Source organism: Aythya marila (genome assembly GCF_965140915.1).
Source record: "Aythya marila genome assembly, chromosome: 4".
Classification (NCBI taxonomy): domain Eukaryota; kingdom Metazoa; phylum Chordata; class Aves; order Anseriformes; family Anatidae; genus Aythya; species Aythya marila.
Genome location: NC_139045.1, coordinates 13,108,036 through 13,130,410, shown reverse-complemented (window position 1 = coordinate 13,130,410; position 22,375 = coordinate 13,108,036). Strand labels below are relative to the sequence as shown.

The 22,375-nt window shown below is 43.4% G+C and overlaps 1 protein-coding gene across 6 annotated transcripts in view; it reads right to left on the bottom strand.

Moving 5' to 3' along the window:
- The window catches only part of ADGRL3 (adhesion G protein-coupled receptor L3), a 509,447-nt gene that overhangs the window by 162,509 nt on the left and 324,563 nt on the right, over nucleotides 1–22,375 (bottom strand). For all 6 annotated transcript variants that reach the window (XM_082759666.1, XM_082759667.1, XM_082759662.1 and 3 more), the window contains one exon: nucleotides 9,731–10,531. In XM_082759666.1, the coding sequence (XP_082615792.1) occupies nucleotides 9,731–10,531 (801 nt within the window). The remainder of the gene's footprint in view (nucleotides 1–9,730; nucleotides 10,532–22,375) is intronic.

Here is a 22,375-nt window from a genome sequence, read left to right as displayed (position 1 = left end):
AAATCTGAAAGGAGAAGGCTCCTTTCTTGTTTTCAGTGCCCAGCAAGCTACTTTGCCACTGCTAGTGAATTACCTTTCTCAGTCTATTCAGGAATTTCCGACTCAAGAAATTTCTAACACCTTTAAAAAAAAATAATTTAATCTCAGAGCTACCAGTGACTCCTGCAGAAGGCAACCTCCTGAGCACGGGGTGTAAGGTGCAAAGCGTGTAATTCAAGCAGCGCTTCTGTGACTTATTTTACTCGTGATGCAAAAAGGTACAATTGGACTGAATGGCTGGGCAGTACAACCAAATATTTCCAATACAAGTATTATTTTACTTCTGCAGCATGGGAGAGAATACCCCCACGAGAAATGCACCCCTCGAAGTGCCACACGGACTGTCTCTTGGAGCCTGGGCGCCCTTTCTGGAAGATACACTTCAGTTAAAGTCAAGTCATTAGGCTCACTACAAGGGGAAGCAGATGAAATCCAATCGAATGCATTACAGAGGTCAGGCTAAATGAGCTAATGGTCCCTTCTGGTCTTAAAAAATCTATTAATCTAATTTAATTCTCTGTTCTACTCTTCATACCCAAGTCAATTTAAACTCATTTATATGAAAGGAACACATTGCAGTGGCCTTACACAACGCACCATGCACTTTTCGGCTACCCAAAAGCTTTGCTTAGTTCCCACCAGGCTCAGAAGGAGGTTTTTGTTGTTTATCTGCAAGAAGAGCTTGTATTTACAAGGAAGGCACCAGGCAGAGGACCCTCGCCCAGCCCAACACTGCTATTTCGTTGCTTCCCTCTCCCCCAGCCCTTTTGAGCGTGAAGCATCTGGTACTTTGTGAGGACACAGACCTGAGTAGGTATGTAACAAGAAACATTTGCTTATTCAGTGCCAGTCCTTTTAAATTCTCTTTTATGTTTCACTGAAATGTACCTTAAGTCCTGTTGCCTCTCAGCGCATTTTAATCAAGCAAAAATCCTATTAGAGTGAAGAAATCCCGTTGCAGAGAACAATCACTGTGTTGTTTTAATGGACGCGTCTCTTTCAGCTAGGCCTTCATCATCTGCTTTGCGCCCCAATCACAAGCACACCCTTGAAAAAAGCCTTTTCAGAACAAAAATGCAGGGCAGGTACCGTGACTCAGCTTCACAGGGACAGTCACTGTTTGTTTCAGCTCACAATTTATACTGTCCTCTTCTGCTGGTTTAGACACGAATTAGAGAGTCAAAGTGCCCATTCCTTCCAGGACTGGTTCCTGAAGTCCAGATCCAGACTCCCACCAACTCTGGAGGCTTTATCTAAAGAATGGCTCTCCAAAATCTTCGGGATTTTGTTCCAGAAACTTTTTTTGTTGTATTAACCTTTGCCTGTACACGCTTGGAAGACTGCTTACCCCAAAAAAATGAACACTGTTTTATTGTCACTTTCTTCATTACCAATTCTCTTGATTTAACATAGTCACTATGCCAAAATGCACTTCAGGAAGGTATACTTCAACGTGTCCTTTTTTTTTTTTTCTAAAAAAAAATATTTTTTTCTAGGCTTTGCCAGTCTTCCCATGTCAGGTTGTTGACAGCATCACTGCCTAGTATTTCACAGCCCTTCACGGCTGGTCCCACTTCTCCAGAAACATGAAGATCTAGGAACCAACTACAAAAACTCTTTTTGCATGTTCAACGTAAATTCAATAATTTTCCTGTGATCAAGCCATCAATCCAACCCTACCACGAGAGTTCAGCTGGGTTTCTGAGTACTAGGCTGACCTTTCCACTTCTCCTATATCCTTTGGGTACTTTTCATCCCTACAGTTATACCGTAGGTGTCTGGAAAGTTTACTTGCTGCTACATTTGAAGGATGTGGGGATGCTAAATCACAGCTTCCTCAAGTCAAGAGAAGGCTCTGTAAAGCCTCCTTCAAAGGTTCACTAATCTTGTGGCTTACTCCTAAAGAGCTTTTTTATTCCTCTTTAACCTGAGTATCAAGGCCAGCATCCTGAAAAGCATCCCTTGCATCCTCTGCTTGCTTTGACTCTAAAGCAGAAAGCGTCAGGGCATCTGCATCAGCTTTTTTTGACCTAAAAAGAGGAAAGAAAACCTGGCATGGCAGCACTGCGGAGCGCTGGCGGCACTGAAGAAGTTAATTAGCAACGCTGAACAAGGCTTCAGGAGACGAGTCTTAATAAGTGGTGCTAAAAATATTACAGTATTCATTTCCAGAACAAACACAATCAGTGGTAGACAAGTGAGGAGAGCCATGGTGGAGGTATTTTCAGTGGGGAGCAGGAAAAAGGCTGCTCATTGAAAAAAAAAACATAGGAAAAAAAAAAAAAAGAAAAAAAAAGAAGCTGGCACATGAGGAAGGCAGCCTTGTCCCCATGTCATAAGCCAAGCGAGTAGGTCTGCAGCCACACCAGAGGAGAGCTGCAGGGAGCACGGGGTGTTTGCACTCTGTGGGGTGAGCCATGAGGAATTAGGTGCAGAATTATAATCTAAGTTGAGAGGGCAATGCATTGAGAAGATGCCATTTAACACACGTTTAATGTCTTTTTTTCCCTCTGCGACCACCCCGCTACCTCCAGCAGTACATCCAAAAATCACCGGTCTCCATTTGTTCTGAAGCTTGAAAGTCAAGTTTTGCTTAATCACTTCTTTCTCACTGACCTTCTTCACTGCCAACCCATGCTGGCTACCCACCAGCCCAGTCCCAAAGCCCCCCTACTTGTAAGCCCCCAGGAAGAGGACACGGACACGTCCCAGCCTGTGGGGAACAGGAGCTGTGACTTGCGTGCAGATTTTATAGCAAATTCCCATATGGTTTGCAACAGGAACAACTCAACTCCAAAGAGATACAGCAGCAGCCCAGTTTAGCTCCCCACGGGATTAGTTCTGCTGTAACATCTTCTGAGGGTGGCTTAAAGAGGTGCCCCAAAGAGGACTTCTCTGCCTCTGCATGGTAAGGCTGCCTCCCGTTCCACACCCACGGAGAGAAGTGTGTTGTTACTTAGGAGAAGGGAGCAACCACATATTTATTCGTACTGGAGAGGCAGTGAAGATACTCCCGCTGTGCTAACCAAACAGTATTAATATTTATGAAATGCTCCACAAAGGGAGTATTTTGAAGCTGAGGAATCTTGCATTTTAAGTTTTCTTTTCTTTTCTTTTCTTTTTTTTTTTAAAAAAAGATAGAGGAGGGAGCTCAAACTTCAGCTTTCTTGGTAAAAGGCAGAAATCACTAATTTTAGAGAAGCGTCCAGTGGTATGAGGCTTTGTTATTCTGTAATCTAACACTGCTTTGTAAAGAGGAAAAAAAAATAATCAAAAACGAACAGAGAGATTAGGCCTCAAACTGGTGAACAAACATGAGTTGTGCACTTCTGGATCCCAGTGTGTCCCAGTTAGGTGAAATATCCCCCTGTCCTTCTAAGCTTCATGTACTGGCTGTCCAACAAATGTAGGTTGAGATGCCAGCTTTGCTATAAAAGATGAAGAGTCTTTTTGCTGCTTTCCTCACCTCCGAACTTAGACAGGTCTTTCTGTCTTGAATAGCAAAAAGGGGACCGAAATATTTATAGAATAAATGGGACAGGCATATATGTGCAAATATCGAAGGATAAAAGCCAAGGCTCCGATTCATGATACGAATTAGCAAAGGTTGCTGAAAGCAAGGGCTGGTCTCTCCAAAAACCTCCAGCAGCACTCTGCAACCAGCAGCTGTCACTGTAAGCAACGGAGAGGAACAGGAGGGAGAGAGCTAGGGATGCTCCTAGATGGGAGGAAAGCAACTGGAAAATAAAAACACAGGAGAAGCTGCAATTAAACACTCAGCAGCTCCCTAAAAACGGCCCTTGTCTGCCAGGAGAAGCTGCTCACCCGAAGGGCTCAGCTGGCCTTTTAAAATGCGGCCTGGATTCAACTCCAGAGATGCTAAGCATGTCCTATCGCACCGGGATCTCGGAGCGATAGCAATTCATATCCTGTGCACAAGTGGGGTTTAAGATTCAGCAGCCCTTTTGATGCATTTCCCAGGCAAGGATGTATGGCATTAAAGGCGAGCGGTGCAGGAAGCCACTCTCAGCTACCTATTAGCACGTGACAGCTCTGAAACGTTCAAGATCCTCTGCCCACTATCCACATTACTCAGCTGTCAAAGTAAAGGCCTCAGATTTATGATGTGAAAATTACATTTTAACGAGGTGTCATATGTGTTTAAAGTTCTTATTCATCACCATACCGCCACATCTTTTACCCAAGACACAAATGCACTTAATTAGCATATTATAAGGACGGAGGGTTCACCTTATCTGCATTGTAAAACTGCTTTAGGAAGAAAAAAAAAAAATAACACATCGCCCTTACTGAATAAAATGGTTGCAATCACACGTCAAGAGAGCATCCTGCAATATTTAAGACAAACGTGAAGGATAAAACTTTGACAGGCACCCTCTGAGGTTTTTAAAATATCATGGATATGGATGGAAGGCTCACATCACATTTCATTACCAGACTGGCACTCCACAGTGTTAATATGCAATATAGGAAAGCCACTTAAGCACAAAGAGGCTGTATTATAAGTCCTATATCATGTCACTATCTTTCTTATGTATAGGGCATATTTATTTATTAACTTCTTACAGCCATTAAATAGCCAATATTGTATTTCCAGGGTCTCCTGGACATAACTTAATGGGAAGAACAAAATGTCTCCTCAAAAGTAGGAGGTCTGCATTTTCTTTCCTGCCACAGAAAATCACTAGTGGCCTAAATGGAGCTTTTCCAGCAGAGGATGGCTACGGCCAGGCAACAAGGGCAGCACTTCTTTCCCCAGTGCCTCATGCTCCAGTCCTACCATCCACATGCCTGCAAAGAGCTCTGCCATCACCAAGCGTCACTGCAGGTGGCTGCCACCATACCCAGATCCCAAACACGCATGTAGGGATCTTTATCTCAGTGCTGCTTTATCTCAAGGCCTTGCTGCAGCTGCCCAGTGAACACACAGGAGCTATGTGTGCCCTGCTGAGGGGGCTGAAGTTTTGGAAAGCCACAGTCGTGCCCTGCCCACATAGGCCACGTACCCCTGGCCTCCACCAAAGCCCTCCTGTCAGGCTCCGCCATTTCATAACACCCAGCACGCAGTGACAGGCTGTGCCTTAATAAAAGGTTGCTGGCACAAATCACACTGCGAAAATCACCTTAGGGCAGGTTCTTAATCACTCCGTGCCATCAGAGGCAGGTTGGGGTTGAGAAGGGTTGTGGCTACGTTTACTGACCCTGTGCCGCAGCACTCGGTGACACGTGTGTGTCACGGCACAGCCGCCCCCATCCCTGCAGGGCACAGCACCAGGGTGGGCACAAGGGGTGCTGGTGGTGTTTTACACCACACCGAGCAGCCATCTGCCCCAAAAAGACCACAGGGAGAAAATCCTTGGCTCTGGGCTTCTTCACAGCTGAGCTACGGGACAGAGCTCCTCGCTCTAAACCTCTGGCCTGAAGGGCCCGCGCATCATGAGCTCCCTCACAAGAACAGCACTTCAAACCTTTAGAAGATAAAACTTTTCCTCTGGCCCACCTGGCACTGGAAGATATTGGCCATTTGGTGCTGGGCTGGGAGCTGTGGAGGAGTCACGAGGCGCTTGTTTGTATGCAGCGATGTGAGGGAGCGCGGGATCGGAGCGCTCAGCTTTTTGGAGAGGAGGATTTGTTGATACTTCCCTGAGTTTGTTTATGCAGACTGTATCACAAGTGGGTGATGATTAAAACGGGTAACTCTGGTGAATATTAAGATTGATTAGGTTGTAGAGAATTTTTCATTCTTGTTGGTACAGGCAGGTTTACCTCTTTGCACATCTAGTGGGGTACAAAAAACATCGACCCGAACACCTTCTGCGTTAAGCATCTTGAAGCATGTGACAGAAAATACTTCTAGATTTGCATTGCTATTCTCACTATTTCATCAAATCAGCAAACTCAAGATCAGCTACACAAGAGAAGAAAAAAAAAAAAAAAAAAAAAAAAAAGAAGAAAAAAGAACTCAGGAGCATTTATTAAGAAACACCCTCAAAAAAAAAAAAAAAAAAAAAAAAAAAAAAAAAAAAAGACTTATTTTAGAGGCCAAAAGCTGAAGGAAAAATGCTTCAAAGATTTTTGGTGCCTTCAGGTTCACTTCTCGAAGTGAATGGTTTCAGAGGGTTTGCAGGCAGTGAGGAGTATTTGCTTTCAAAACTGCTTTTGTGATAACTGAAAATAATCCCAGCCAAATCCAAAAATTCAAAAGGAAAAGAAAAAAAAAAAAAAAGGGGCAAATCCTGAAAAGGCACCGTTTTCAATTTTTGAAAAAGAATAACACTTAGTTTAATTCAATCCAGAGCCCTGAATTGTTTCTAGGTCAGATGAATCCAGCTTTGTAGCTCACCTAAGATTTTAGTACTTTTTTTTTTTGTCTTTCCTTGTACCTTTAGCTGCTAGAGAAGCCAAGCACAGAAACTCCTGATTTTGACACGTTTTCTGTGAGATATAAAAGCCCATTTTTTCAATCAACGAGTTGGAAAAGCTCTATGACAGTGAAGATCTCACAAATGCACCAAACCTACTTGAACAAACAGACCTTTAATTAAAACATACAGAAAGTGTTTAATCACTGTGAAGAGTAAGAGGATATGATCTCTGCCTTTCCTGTAAGACAAAAGACTTCTGCCTCCTTCCAGGTTCCCTGGACAATCTGGGAAAAGACTAAAAATGTTTAACTCTAAGTGAACCGGACCCTCCAGCACCTGTTTTTCTAATTTCACATATCCTTGAAATGCATGATACTAGAGATTTCAAATATGTTTCAAATACGTTACTGGCTATTTTGGTTGCTAAATACATCATTTTTCTTGTTATGATCAATGTTTTGGTTTTAAGAGCTCTGTTTCTAAAACTTCACCCTTAATTGTTTTTTAACAACCAATTTGTTTGACCCATCAATTTTACAATCGTTCTTTTATTTTCTAATTAAGCTGATATTGTTTACATATTTTGTTACTCAAACTGTAAAGCTATAGATAGTAACTGCAAAAAGCATTCTCTCTTTGAACATTACCTTGCTCTAAAGAAAGTGAGAAGCAATGGCAATTTTGAAAGAGGGAGAAAATATCCACAGTCCACTATTTATAAAAATGAATTAATAAATAAAAGAACATTAAAAAATATGTCCTGGGTTTTCACTGCTTTCCCAGTGTTGCATTGGCTCCTGTTCTGCTCTTTGATGGAAGAGCCATGATGGGTTTAATCCAGCCATATATTTACTATTATATATGGAGCAACGCAGGATGAAATTTCACATTAGCCATAAAATGTGTTGCGTTGGATCCTGACCTCAGGAAAAAAAAAAAAAAGAATCACACGGACCTGGTCTACCAGCTCCTCTCTACAAAAGAAATTGGTGTCGAGCAAGTGTTTGCTCACCTATCCAACTCAAAATCAGTGCTTCTGTTTCACTGACTAGAAAAATAATGTTCCCACTAATCAGGCTGTGGGGGTAATAGAGCACTGAACTGGCTCTGCAAAGATATTTTTCTTCACTTTGAAGTGCCGTGGCCCATTCGAGTTGTCTAATCGAAAATTTCACTTTCTGTCAGAGCAGCCCTCTCAGAAGTCCTGTAAACCCGTAAAACAGTGAGGTAACGGGATACGAACACAGTTCTGCCAAACAGGAAATCCCAGCAATTTTCAGAAAAGAGAAATGCATGTAAAATTCAGCTTCGTGCCCACATTACAAAGCTACCAAAAATGTAGGAAAGGAACATCCGAGAATGCTTACCAGATTCCCTGACATCAGCTTAACCCTCTCCTTTCCAAGATCAAAAGCAAACATCTACCTCAGCTTTCCATTATAGTCACTCTTGGGTTTTAAATTCTCATCCAGACATCGGCGAAATTAAAGGGGCAAACAGAATGACATGAGGATACATCAAAGCCTTACACTTAACACATTTCCATACCTCTGCAAGATTTTCAGCTGCCCTCACATCTCGCCAGCTTAGACACAGTTGGGAAAATGGGATGTGGTGAAGGCATTTATTTTTTTCACCAAAAAAAGTGCAGATTTGAGTTTTTCATTGATGACAGCTTTTTTATTAAAGATGCTATTACTGAAAATGGTCACCTTATGAAAACCCGAGTAGTAGAGAGTCCACTGTAATACCTGTAAATGATTCACTGAAAAGGAGAGAAACCCTGTGAAATATAAGGGATGCAACTGATTTTCAGTCCTTGGGGATAACCAATAACTCACAAATTGCTCTGCTTCACTCCACCACTCAGAAAGTACATGCTCATCATTAAGCTGGGAGAATGAAAAGTATTACTTCATTTTTTGCTCATCTGAGATCTTGCAGAGGTCAACAACATTGAAAGGGTCCTTGCTCTTCCCTTAACAGTCACTTGGGTTTGTTCATTTGCCTCTTCACGATATTCTTCTCCTCTTCCTTACATTTTTGTATAAAATTGGAAATTCACTGCTCTTTTACTACTTCTGTTCCACCCCTCCCCAGATTTTCATATTGCCAGTTTCTTTCAGCATCTCTTTTTATTTTTATTTTTTTTTTTAATATGGATGACAGGCTGCACAAAGGAAAAGAAAAGCTCAGCAGCAAAAACCTCTTTGCTTGTCTTTTGGCAATCTGAAGCTTTAAATCCACTGATCTGCTTCCTAGCATTTCTTATTATCAAAAAACAATATTTTTGGCATAAACATGTTACTAACCAAGTAGTTTACTGTCTACATTATATTTCTTTCACATTCCTTTTTCAGCATTTCTAAATACACAGTCCACCACAAGAAATACCTGATAACTCTGACTAAATTATGTTTACGCATAGCAGTAATCATTTGAAAAATATTGAGCTAATACAGTTTGAAAATTCTTGCACCACCAAACAAGTCTGACCACAATTTAGGCTAAATCATGGTACTAATCAAGTAGCAACTGTGACCACGATAGTTGCAAAATGATGAAATTGGTAATCTTTAGTGACTATAACCCAACTAAGTAATTACCAGCGTAATTTATGACATGAAAAACACATGAGAAAGCTGGAAATCCTCTGAGGACTGGATGTTCGTATCTTAGAGAAAGTATTCGAAGACATAGACCCGAATGAAATTCAGAGGGGAAAAAAAAGCAACTTTAAAGAAAGAGAAACAAACCAACAATTTGGTAGATTTTGTTATCAGTTCCTCTCCTGACTCTAGAGATACACTTGTGGGTGCACGCTCACGTACGCAATTATTGTTGGCTTCTGTAAAAGGCCCGGACTCCCCCAGCTTAATCGAACTAACTCATTTAAACTGGCTGGCAATTTGCCCCACACTGTTTGCAGTGACAGCATCTTCCATGCTTCGTTTTGCCAAAATTCCTGCAGAAGGGATGATGATCTTATGTACGGAGCAAAATTCAATTAAGAAGAAAATAGTGTTACTATTCCTGTGATGTGAGAAAGAACACGGACGTTTGGAGACTGTTTCGGGTTAGCTATGGGTAGCACACTCCTTTCTCTATTTTGTTTCAAGCTAAGACATTAAAAATATATTCTGTGTGTACTAACGACTGAATATCCATCGTAGGTCTTGTGGTGGGGCTAAATTTACAAACACAGGCAGACCATTAACACAGAAGCATATTTCAATTTGACACCTTATTTGTGTGGACAAATAGAAAACCCAGTTTATATTTTGGTTCAATATCAAAACCCTTACCTGCTCTGCTGTCCAGTGGGCCAAAATCCAAGGAATACTTCACTACGTGATAGTTGTTCCATACATACAGGAGGTTGTCCCGGGGATTATAATCCACAGCAGCAATGTACTGATAGGAGTTTGGAAAGGGCACATCCACCATGCTATCCTTGCTTTGGTCAGTGTTATATATGTAGTCTATTTTATTCCCTGTGGCTTCATTGTCGTCATCTTCATACACAGACTTCACCACATATAAAATCCCACAGATCATGAAGGCGTTAGAAGCTGACCTCTTGTCATAGGCAGTATCCCATGTCCCTTCTATCCTTAACGTGTAAGGGTTTAACTGGCTAATGACTATTTTGCCATTATTTTGTTCTGTTGCATAGATTACCCACAGCCCGTTCTCATCCACAGCCAGGTCTATATCAGACTTGCCTCCCCAGCGGTAGGGAGAGGTGTCGTGGTAATTCGCGTTAGCTATGATCGCCTCCCCGCTTTTTATTCTTGTCCGCAAGTCAAACTTGACTATGTTTCGGGTTCGCTCCTTGTTGAAGAACAAAGCCCCATCGTACACCACAAATCCCGTGCCATCCACGCGGTGTGGGAGTTTGTAGGTTGTGGTTGGCCTCCCGGCGATGAAGTCGTCCTTGGAGGAGTACTCCGTCAGCGTGTCCGTTCGGTACGGCGTCCAGGGCATGTAGTAGATCTTGTCAGATGCCTGCAGAGGGTCTTTGCACCAGGCACCGGACTGGTGGTCAGATTCGAATAAGTGCTCGCTCTGGTATACTCCTTTTAGCAGTCCAGGGCAAAGAAAAACTGTTGGAAAGGAAAAGAATTTAAAACAAAAAAACAAAGTTAGTGACAGTCCGGGGGTGCTTGGCCCAAACACTGAAACAGCCTCTAGGTCTGCAGCAGAGGACACTCGAGATCAGAGGAAACCCACAAGCAACGACTTGTAACTGGAGACCAGCCTTTCCAGCGGCCAAGTCTCTAGAACAAGACTTGCTCCACCAAATGGATTGTTTTTCTGCTTTTTCTATCAACTTCGGCTCATTTTCTTATTGCTTTTCAAATCTATTTTTACAGGTGTACTTACTTGGACCGCTCGCCTTTGTAAACTCTGAAATGAGTGTGTGCCCCCAAAGGATTTCTGGGTTTGTATTTCCAGATTACATTCTGCAGTGAATCTGTACCTACTAGGTGAAGGAGTAAACTCCCGGGGAATTGTTCCACATAGTTATTTTGAACAGCCCACTGAAGAGTGGCCTAGAAATGGAAATAAAAGAAAGAAAGTCCCATCCTTATAGCCCAAGTGATATTAAATATTTAACGGGTACCAACAGCAAAGCAGAGGCGAATCCCTTAGCAACTCAGAAGAGCATTTAAAGCAAAGGGAGTGGAAGGGAATACCCAACTACAGCCCAGTAGTGTAACTAGGAATGAGGTTTTGGAAGCCGCTACAGGACACACAAAACATGCAGTCCACACAATTGAAAATGAATGATGTATGAATGCTGAAAGGAAAAGAAAAGGAAAGAAAGAAGAAAGGAAGGAAGAAAGAAAGGAGGGAAGAAAGGAAGGGAGGAAGAAAAGAAGGAACGAAGAAAGAAAGGAAAGAAGGAAAAGCATCAAGTTCACTGGAGAGGAACCCAAGGTCTAGATTTTAATCAGTTAAAAAATGTCCTGTTAAATATAGTAGTGATTCAAACTTAAGAACATATACCTGCTATTGTTACATGAGAGGAGCACAGAGGAGCAGTTGGACTAACCAGGGTGCTTTGCTGCTCAGACTTCGGGGGGGATGAGGGGGACTGGCTCGTGGCCGAGGCATGGGAGGAAGCTCCGGGCTGATGTTGGGCTCATGGAAAGGCCAACAGCCCAACTGGCTGCGCGGGGAGGCAACAGTGGGGTGTGAGGGATGGTGCGGGGCAAAACAGGTTCGCTTGGCCCTCACCATCCACGTCAGCACCCTTCCAACCCGGAGGGGCTGCACGTGCTTCAGGGGGACAATATTTGTTGGTCGGTTGTCATGCTGATCTTCGTGAGCTTGAATAACCACCACGATGAGATAGGCAGCGGGGAGCCACGAGGAGCCATCCCACTGCGGGATTAGGGTAGCACAGGGCTTGCAGATGGGATCCCACATCTGTACTCCCTGCTTGGAGTTTAACCAATTATTTCTGAAACTTCAGAAATTGATAATATCCGCTGGAGAGCGAAACAGGAGGAAAATCAGATTTAGCAGCTGGTGTAAAAGCGTATTGCTCTACTGGAGTCTTGGTAACCACCCCAAGGAGCTGGTACAGGGGTGCCATTTCTGAAAGGCTTTTGCAACGTAATTAGATATACTTATGCACATACGTATGTACACGTGCTTTCCAAATTCTTCGGGGCAGGAGAAAAGGGAATTATCTAAACCTTTGAATAGAAATTTAATGAAAGGAAGTGGCACTGGTAAAACTTTTCAGCAAAAATGAGTTATCTCGTGAAGTTGAGCAGCAGAGAGACTAAATAAACTTTAACAAAAAAGTAGTGAGAATTAATGACAGAGTATTTCAACTAAAACGTTAAACTGTTAAATAACTTAGCCTATACATAAGTAATATATATATATAATTTGAAAGGTATTTAATTACCTTTTTGTTCCACTTCTATTGTAGAGAGAGAAGTAAAGAGAGAAAGGAGAAAAGAGAATAGATTAATGGTACTGTATTGGCCAGGTACTTTTCTTTACCTCTTTCATATGAAAAGGAAGATTTAATAATTTACTTTAGATACTACTACATTATGTGAACATTTTTAATATATATATATATATTTAAAGCCCTTCCACCCATATACACTGAATAACATGCGGATAAGCTGATCAAAATACAGGCATATTTTAACTTTACAAATATTTTAAGAGGAAAAAAAAAACAATACTTGGGACATACCAAACCCCCTGAACTTTCTGAGATACCTTGTCAGCAGCCTTGGACTAGGTTCACAGAACAAAATGAAATACCCATACTCTGAAATACAAGTGATCCAGATTTATGTATAGAATGAACTCGTCCAAGGAGAAACATTATAAAATACACATCCTCATATATTTAGCCAAAAACCTGTAAGATAGAGATGCCTACTTTATTAAGCAGAAGAATATTCCCTTATGACAGTAACAGAGAACTTATGAGAGTCAAATGAAGCCCATCGGTAGATGTTTGCAGAATATTGTCCCATGTCTCAGAGAAGCAAGCTCAGGAGGACTTGGGAAAAAATAAAAATAATACAAAAAGCACACACATTTTAAATATTGTAATACTTACATGATTGTCAGTAAGAGTACGAAGACTGATAATGATAACAAGTTAAAAATATCTAAGCGCTCTTTAAAAAGCCCAACCCCACATCTTGCAGAATGTTTTTCCTGTGAATTATTCACCACGCATAATAATGCTGCAGAAGAGGCTGTGTCCCTTTGGACACAGCCCCTTGCAGCCAGAATAAATATAAGCAGTGCACTTACTAATCTCTAAATGCTCACTTTCTGTATCTCACCGCCTCCTGTGAGAGGCTCTGGGGGCTGTCATCTGGAAGCCCCCTGTGGTTGTGGCACCAACCCCTTCTTCTGGCTGCAGCTGTGTGCATCCCAGGGGGATGAGGGTCCTGCATGTCTTTGCCCCATGCTTGGCTGTCTGCAGGGCAGGATGCTGCCAGGGGGTCAGCAAAGAGCTGGTGCTCTGCTTGGATCCCTGTGTCATGAGCCATGCCAAGGCAGCAGTGCACAGCATCACGAGGCTGCGTTGGGCAGCCAAACAAGCCAAATGGCCAAATCTCTGGAAAAAAAAAGCTATTTCTTTAGAGGAGGGTAGAACCTGGAAAACGATGCACAAGCCTAACAAAGGAGCAGCGCTGTTTTCCGTGCACCTGCCTCTCCTTCAAGTGGTACACAGAAAACCTCATGGCAATACACTGAAATGTCAGGATATCGCTCCTGCGTTTACCAGTGGTGGCGTGTTGTGTGTGTCAGCGCTTTTCTGAAAAGAAAACCAAGAACATGGCATGGTGAGGCCCCCAAACAGCTTCTGCACTCCCCTTCCTCGGGTGTGCTGGTTCTGTAGGGCCTCTTCCCTGAAGGTATGGGGGAAGACAGGCCCCATAAAATATCACCGAAGGAGAAGTGAGAACTTGCCAGTAAAGCAGTACGGTTTTGACAGCTGAGAGATCTCTGTTCAGAGAAGCGAGACAGGAATGCAAAGGTATGCACACGTGCTTTGTTTTCGCTTGTGCAGAGCTCGCTCTGGCCCCTTCCAGACTGAGACACTTGCCAAATGACTGTCCTCCAGTGCTGGGATTGCAAACCCTCCGCATTTCAAAGTCTCGTTCGTTTGGATGGGAAACTGCAGGCTAAATGGAAGATCAACAGGCTCAATAATTTCAGGATAAGGCTGCAAATGCATTGGCTAGACATGTGGATCTGCACTCCACCATGTGCAGAGGCGCGTGTCCAGAGCCAGCTGTATAACAGAAGCTCCCCAAACGAACATTTTTCCAAGCTTAAGCAGTCTTTTTTACCTGGGCTTTGATTCAGGCTGTTCTCTACCTTGTAACAGGTTGAGGTTAAAGGTAAATGTTTTCCCCATGTGGCTGTCAGGGCTCTCGTGAGCAGAGACAACACGTTTCGGTGCAAGTACCTGATTTTGCAAGGGAAAAAGCCAGCAGAGCTAAAAGGCACCAGACCCAGTGACTGGAGCGACTCACAAAGCAATTGCTCATCCTGTCCCAGGCTGTGGCTAGGCGCAGTTAATAAGGTATTAATAAAAACACTAAATATCCCTTGCAAAAGCAAGAAAGTAGTGACAGCCGTGCAAATATATGCCTTCACGCAACACCAATTCTTCTGGCCTAATGGGACACTGTACCTCTGGCAGCGTAGAAGGCTGTAATTTATGTTTCACAATGAGCAAAAGCTTTGGTAACACACTCCAACAACCGAGCAATATCCTAAAGTGAAGCTTCTGCGGGAGATAATATTTTCACAACGAGTTGGGTGACCCGAAGCACTGATCACCCTTATCCTGAAGAGCCTGTGCGTGTTGTCAGTGCTCAGTGCCACAGCCACTCCTGTTACAATCCCAGACACGCTGCACGTTTTGGTGAGCTCCTGCACGGTGCTTTTGGTGCCTTCCCTTGTATGCATCCCACATACACACTTTCTGATTTAAGACTTAATGTTTTTAAATGTCTCTAATTCCTCTGCTTCTACCTGGGACAACGTTCTGTTATTCAACGAGGTTGCAAGGAAAGCTCGGAGGGCTTACCTCATTGCATTATATCCAAAGGAAGGGTTGAATTAGGGTCTAATTATCGCCTCATTTATGCAAAAATACCACTGCAAACCTGTTTGTACACAGCACTGACAGATTTTTTTGAATTTTGTCCGATTACAGTCCATTTTACACCTCTGCAATGCCAAAATACGTTGGAATTGCCCGTTTGTAGCATTTAAAAGCACAGGAGGCACCTCATCTTCCCCTACAGGGATCTAAGAAAAAAATGTGTACACGTAGTTATTTCTCTTTCAGTGAGACCTTCTGCTTCTACTACTGACGGCGCATTCGTTTGAACAGAGCACGGGTATTTCACCTTGATTTCCTATACTGCTTGCAGGCCGGTGCCTTTGGCTTCCACAGCATGGGAGGCTGGAAGGAAATCAAGAACCCCTCGGTGAGGCTGGGGGAAGTTACAGGACTTTCCACGCGCCCTGGTTTTCACCCATTTCTTCAGATGGGAGAGAAACCAAGCCCAACGTGTGACTGTCAGCCGCTGCAGCCTGCCCCTGCTGAGCCCAGAGCCGAGCAATCAGGCAGATTCCCTGCCACCCATTCAGAGAAAATCACACAAACAAATTAATTAAATACTCGTCGTGCTGCCGGGGAGAGGCTCTGAAAACACGCTCTTAATTTCCGGCACAATTAACACTCGAGCAACGTTAACTGCTCATTTTCTTACCACCACGTTGAGCTGCACTCAACTCTACAAGGCACGAGCACACTGCGGCATCAGGAGGGTCCTGCAGAGAGCTCTCGCTCCCTGGCACTACTTCAAACCCACAACGTGAGCACAAAACTCCTGGAAAAAAAAAAATGAGCCGAGCAGGGGGGGATGTTAAATGCAACTGCAAAAGTAAACAAAAAGTTGTGCCCTGTACTCTGCCAGCTGTTTTCTTCAGGACAGATGTGTAACAGCAGAGTAAGCGAAATCCAATCCCTGTTGCTGTCCTTCCCAGGTCAAACTTAATATGCAGAGACTCAGCATTAAGCACATAATTAAAGATGAAATTGAAGGACTTCTAAAACAGTTTTTTGAGGCTGACCTTAGTGGTGTAAGACGCAGCATTTCGGCTATTCTGAGGGTGCTCCGTGCCAGATGTGGCTAACTGCTGTTCTCTTGCCCCCACCAACCAGCTCCTTGGACCAAGAGCAGAACAGCCACAACTCTCTCAGCCTTTGACTTGAGGGCTGCCCTACAGCACCCAGAGACAGCTCTCCCAATTTACATGGCTCTCCCAGGCACGCACACACCTTTCAGTGGGTCAAGCAAAAATAGGTTTGGGAACCTGCAAACCTAGCACAGTACCCCAAAGCATGCCCAGGGAGAAGTTGCTCAGAGACGAAGATGCTCTTCCTTTTTGAAGACGCATCCGGGCACAGGATTCTTGGTGTTTCTATACCAAAACAAGAGACTTGTTCAAAATTCAGTCCACCAAAGCACTCGTCAATAAATTCCCTTTTAGCTACCACACTGGGAAGTCTGGACAATTAGGCAATATACAAATGGTACCAGCATCAGACTCGCAGCACGGGTTCAGCGTGGCGGGTCACTGATGAGAGGACCCAGCAGTCAGTCCTAAAGAAACTCCAGGCTACAAGAAAATCTGCTGCTGGGTAGGATGTCCTCCCGGTGATGCTAATAGTAAGAGGGCACACAAGCTCCTGAGGGGTTTCTTTTCCCAATCCCTATGATTTATACAAGTGGTTGAGGTTCCCAAGGGAATACATCAGCCAACAGACCATAGGCAACACAACTGGGGCGTGCACCTTGCAGGAGGGTCATCATCCTCTCGCCAGTTCCCTGGCGCAGCAGATCTAAAGTAAACACCTCTCTAAACCCAGAGAATGGAAATATGTTACTATTTATTATTTTGCGCTTAACAACACACAAACCACAACATCTGGATTGCCAGAACAGTCAGAGAGAGAGATAGCTCAGCATCGATATGACACAAGCTGTTTTGGCAACCTCGAGTTCAAAACGCTGCGCAAGTACCAGCCCCTGTTTTGTTCTGCTCTCCTGACACGTAATTAAAATGACAAAGGAGACCACATAGCCAAGCTCGGCGCTCACTCCCTGCAGCACACATGCAAACCAAAGCACGTTGGACCATTTCTCTCACCCTGATATGAAAGCCTGGGGTCCCACTGCAGCACAGCTGGGTGGCTGCTGCACCCTCAACACCCTAATAACGAGCAAAACCAGTCACAGGCACTGCAGCTAGCTGCAACCAGCAGGAGGCTGGCCCACATTTGGACTTTGGGGAAAGGAAAAGCAACAGCAATACGGTGTGTAGCAGGCTGGTCTTTGCTCTCTGTCCCTTCAGTACAACTGTTCCCGCTATGGAAGACACAAGCCTCCCTCCTCACCAAGCTGCCCCCTTAGCTCCTGCCCTGTTTGCCCCCGAGAAGCACTTAATTTTACGAGCTTTTCCTGTGAAAAGTTGCAGCGTGCAGCCAGAGAAGCTCACTTGGGTCTAGGCTCAGGAGCAATCAGAGAGAATGGAGGAATTAGGATTTCTGAGACTATTTTGCAAATACAGTATGTACGGTTGCCACCTTCCCATTTTTGCCACCTGATTCCGTTTTACCACTTTTTTTACTTTGCCCTCAACATGACAGGTTTACTAGAAATCATTTCCCTTACCTTTCAGAGCAAGAACAATGTCAGGTTCCTTTAGCGAGGTACAGTAAATAAATCCCTAACAGATTGTGCTTTGTGCCCTGCCACTGCTTTACCTGGGGGATCTCCCCTGGGGGCACAGGCCCCATTAACGTTACCTGCCTTAGCAGCCCAGGAGCAACTCGACACTTGAATGTAAAGCACACAGACTTCCCGTCTCCAACCAGAGGAATGAATAGATTATTCTTATCAATTATTGCTGTTAATTAACCTTCTCGCAGCTGCCAACTCCTGTTATGAAAGAACCCCACACAGCTCTGAGCCTCCCTCCTGCCTTTCTCCTCCCGACCAAAACTGTTCTGCGAGCTCAGGTTCAAACTTTTTCCAGCTGCTCTTCCCCTTGCCCCAACGCTGAACCCTAGGGAACACCACCTGTGACCATTACCAAATGGATTTAACTCCACTGTCAATGACCCTTTGGGCCTGGCCACCCAGTTTTTTTACCCAGAAAACAGTCCAGCCATCCAAGCCATGAGCAGCCATGGTTTCTCCAGGAGAAAGCTGGGCAATCATGACTTGCTGCACAGCAGAAGTGCTTGCATTTCACAGCAAGTAAAGTGCTAATCCTTTATTTAATAAAAGGGAGGAATACTTGCTCCGTTTCCACGTTATATTTTTCGTATAACACCCAGGCATCCATAAACACAGGTGCTCTGTAAGTACCTTGTGTTACAGGGGCCGCATATAACGCCTTCCCAAAATTATCGCTTCCTAATTAATTTCACTGTGAAGTTACAGAGATTGGAAACGTCGATAATCCATAAACGCTTTCACAAGCCACAACCTAAATGAGATCCTTAAATATGGTATCTATGGATTTGCAGAAATCAAAGCTGTCAGTTTTCATAAATGGATTTGTTTTTTTTTTAGATTTTTATTCGTCTGATAAATTTGTGAAACCTTTCAAACCATTAATTTGGGCTTGCTTGAAATGTCAGTGCTTTCAGTCTGCTTTTTAATACATAATAACTAAATTTAATAGATGTTCGCTAAAATAATACTAAGGATTATTAATGTTAAAACACACGTCAGCGTAACTTACAGTCATCAGGACCCAGGAAACCACTAATGTACATTAACTCTTGTCCACCAGAGGTTTCTGCCAGATGAAAAAAAAAAAAGTTATAGCTTCCTACAAAATTGTTTTGTGCATTATAGATCAAATTTTGGACTTTTTGGGTAGAAGCCATCTTTTTGCTAGAGATTTGTATAATGAATGACAGGCATCGGGGGCCCTAGCCCTCACGTGGACTCTCCCCAAAATCCAAGAAATAACAAATGCTTTTCCATGGCATTGTCCCCTCGAGGCCAATTTTCTAGGAGCTTAAATATTATGACTTCATTTCCTCATTTTAGGTACCAAAACACACAAAAAGTTATGCCTTTAAATATTTTGTTAAGGGGAAAAAAAAAAGAAAAAAAAAAAACAAGCATCAGTCTTGCAGGAAGCCAATGAAACTTCTGGGTTCTGAGTTTTGGGGTTAAATAGTAAAACCCCTGCTACGTGCCCAGCCCTGCAAGAGCCTATGTCCTTTGGCAGAGCAGAGATCAGTGAGACAGTTCTCAACTGTTTTGCAACATTCGGCTTTCCTGAAATTCTCTGAATGATTTCTATTCTTCCTTGGACTCTCTCCTCTTGTTATTATTCTAGGTGGCAGTCACAGTGACTGGCTCCCCTGAAGAGGCAGCCACTTCATCAGCTTCAGCAGATGCTGAATGTGATTGTGCTGTGCTTCTAAATGTATTATCCAAGAGGTAAATATTTTTTGCTCAAGTAAAGATAATTCACTTAAGGTATAATGAGCCCTGAAATATACTACACTGAATAAAAATATATTAAAAAAGAAAAAAGTAGCAGGTATTGTTATATTCATAGTTCATCTTCAGAAGAAGTATCTGATTTTTTAATGTGTATAAATCTCTTCTGTGGTGAGATTTTATGGTTAGAGTGCCATCCTAGAGATAAAGAAGCCTGAAAACCCAATTCATCCTTGATAAGGCATTCAGGAGACAAAAAGGTTGCTTATGCTACTCACTGTGTTTGTCAGAGGTGAATCATTTAATTTTCTCTGCTCTGTCTGAAGAAGCGACATAACCAGGCAAAACGGGGCAGGGCTGCTCCATTGCCTAGGTATGACCACGGCCACCACTTTTCCCAGGTTTGAGAAGTGCCACGAGCATTGGCCACTGCTCATCATCAGGGGCAGATAAACAAGCCAAACAGACTTCTGGTGTGACCCTATGGCTGTCGCACATCCTTCTGTTACCTCTACATGACATAAAAAAAAAAACAAGCAGCAACTTCTTAATTTACTGCAACAATCCCAAGTCGTTGTCCCGCCGCATTTTCCTTTTGAAATTCAGCAATTAAAAAGCAGCAGCAAGATGAGGTTGGTGTGAGAGAGAAAAAAAAAAAAAAGGCTCGTACAAATACTGTGTGAAATTCAATTACAGCCACAAGTCACTCAGCCAAACTTCCATTGGCAGTTGGCCTCGTATTGTTTCCAGCATGACAGCAGATGAGTGAGCTGCTATTAAATTGCAGCAGAATCAGCCACCTGGACATCATTCTCCCATAATAAAAAAATAAAATAAAAAAGGAATAAGAAAAAAGAAAGCCCGGATCCAGAAGGGGATGTAAGCACTGCAGGGCTGAGTGTCCGCAGGGCTTTTTCGGCAGCTGGCTGCTGCTGTCAATGGCAAGTCTTACACCGAGCACCCAGCAGCCTTCTGCAACACAGCCCCGAGGCTCTGAAGAGCAAGAGGTGGAGATCTGGGCCCTGAAATGAAGGCTTGAATTAAACCTCACTTGGGCTGTGAGCTGCTTCCTAAAAGAGAGAGGCATCGCTGTGCGTTACTTTCAGCTCCAGGTTAAAAAAAAAAATAGATAGCCACGCGTTTTCCAAGAACGTTTAGTGTCCCTCTGAAAAAAGTCTGGGCACAAAATGAGCACCGAGCTGCTCCCTGCCATCGGGAAAGGCTTCTGCACATGTGGAGGTGGATCAAGAAATGCTGGCAGCAGGGTTTTGTCCTCCAGAACTGCTGAATGCAGCTTTCCAGGACAACAACCCACGGTGCACCTCATTGTCCTTGTTGCCCACTCAGCCCAGGAGAACTCAGAAATGGGGCACAGGCAACAAAAAATGGTTTAAAACCCCACAAAGAGTTTTTTCAGAAATAATTTTGCTTGGTACAGCCAATCTAACCCTTGGAAGCTCTCATAAGCAAGTTGGAGTCTAGGTCTTACTGGTCTTGGTCATTCAGTCCACCTGTAACTGGGCTGGGTGAACAGGGCCAGAAAACCACCCCAGTCCTTCCTTCTCCTGCGATGTTAAAAGCACTGAAAGATCACTTGGCAACAGGGCAGATGTAGCTAATTCAGATAATTATTATTTGCATAGCTATTTATATCTTCTTTGCCAGATTAATTGCAAACCCTCCTTGTCTGACTTTTAAAAAAAGGAACAAAAGCCTGATGTTCATTAAAGATTTGTCCTCGTCCAGGCATGAGATAAATTTGGGATGTCGAGAGCCTGACAGAGCCATCAAGGCAAATGTTAGGTACCTTGCCTTAAGCCATAAACGGGAAGGGAAAACATCCTAGGTGGGGGAGTGCTGAATTGAAGCTCTGTGTCTTTTGGTCAGATTTCTCTCCAAAGAGGAATAAACTGTTTGTCATACTGCCAGTTCCAAGACTAGCTATAAAATAATGGATTCCACAGGCCCAAATGAGCCTAATCATGATTGCCAAGGCATGTCTGTGCTGTGAGAAGTGAGTGAAATCTGATGCTCTTCAGAGAAAACATTTTTTGAAAAGCTCTTTGCTCTGCAATAAGCCTTGGCAGTTATCTCATGTCTTTGAGTATCTACCATATTTCTTGTTTGATTGCGAGGCATATTGCTGACACCGGCTGCTATGGCTGAGTTTCCTTTAATAATGCTTGGTAGGTAAAACACCACTTCGTTTCAGCTGTTGAGAAAACCGTGAGGACGGATTTCGCATCAGCTGCCTCTCTCAATAGTGCTTATTCTTAAGTGTCTCCAACTGGATGCTGGAGTAAAATGCCCATCAAAACAAGAAAAGTCTTTCCACAAAACCGGGCAATAAACCAACGCGTTTGTTTTCTCCTCTCTGAATCGGGGAACACCTACGAAGTAGCTGGAGAGGTGGGATTTTACCGCAACTGCTACGGAGAGCCAGTGAAGAGCAGAGAAAGGAGGCGTCGGAACTGGTGCTTTGGAACAAGGTTTTACAAGCTGCATGGCAAATGTTAACAACATGCACTATTTAAAGAAAAAAAAGAAAAAGAAAAAAGAAGAAGAATCGAGAAAAAATCAGGGCATAACTTTTAGCATTTTCAGGCGTAAGTAATGAACCCAAGTTACACATATGCACAGGAGTGATTTGCAATATTTTAAGATTGAAATAATTCGCCAACCATGTCAAATGCACATACACTCATTTAGGTACTGGCACAGATTAGGCTTCAAGGCACGCTCCCAAAATGCTCTGAAGAAACAATCACTGGAGCAGCAATAGTCTGACACCCACATCCAGCTACACATCACCAAGGCGAGTATTGCTGCTTAGGAGCCTTCATTTCATCTTCTGCTTTCCTCCAGCTCTCAGCAACAAAACCTATGCTGAGATGCAGGTTT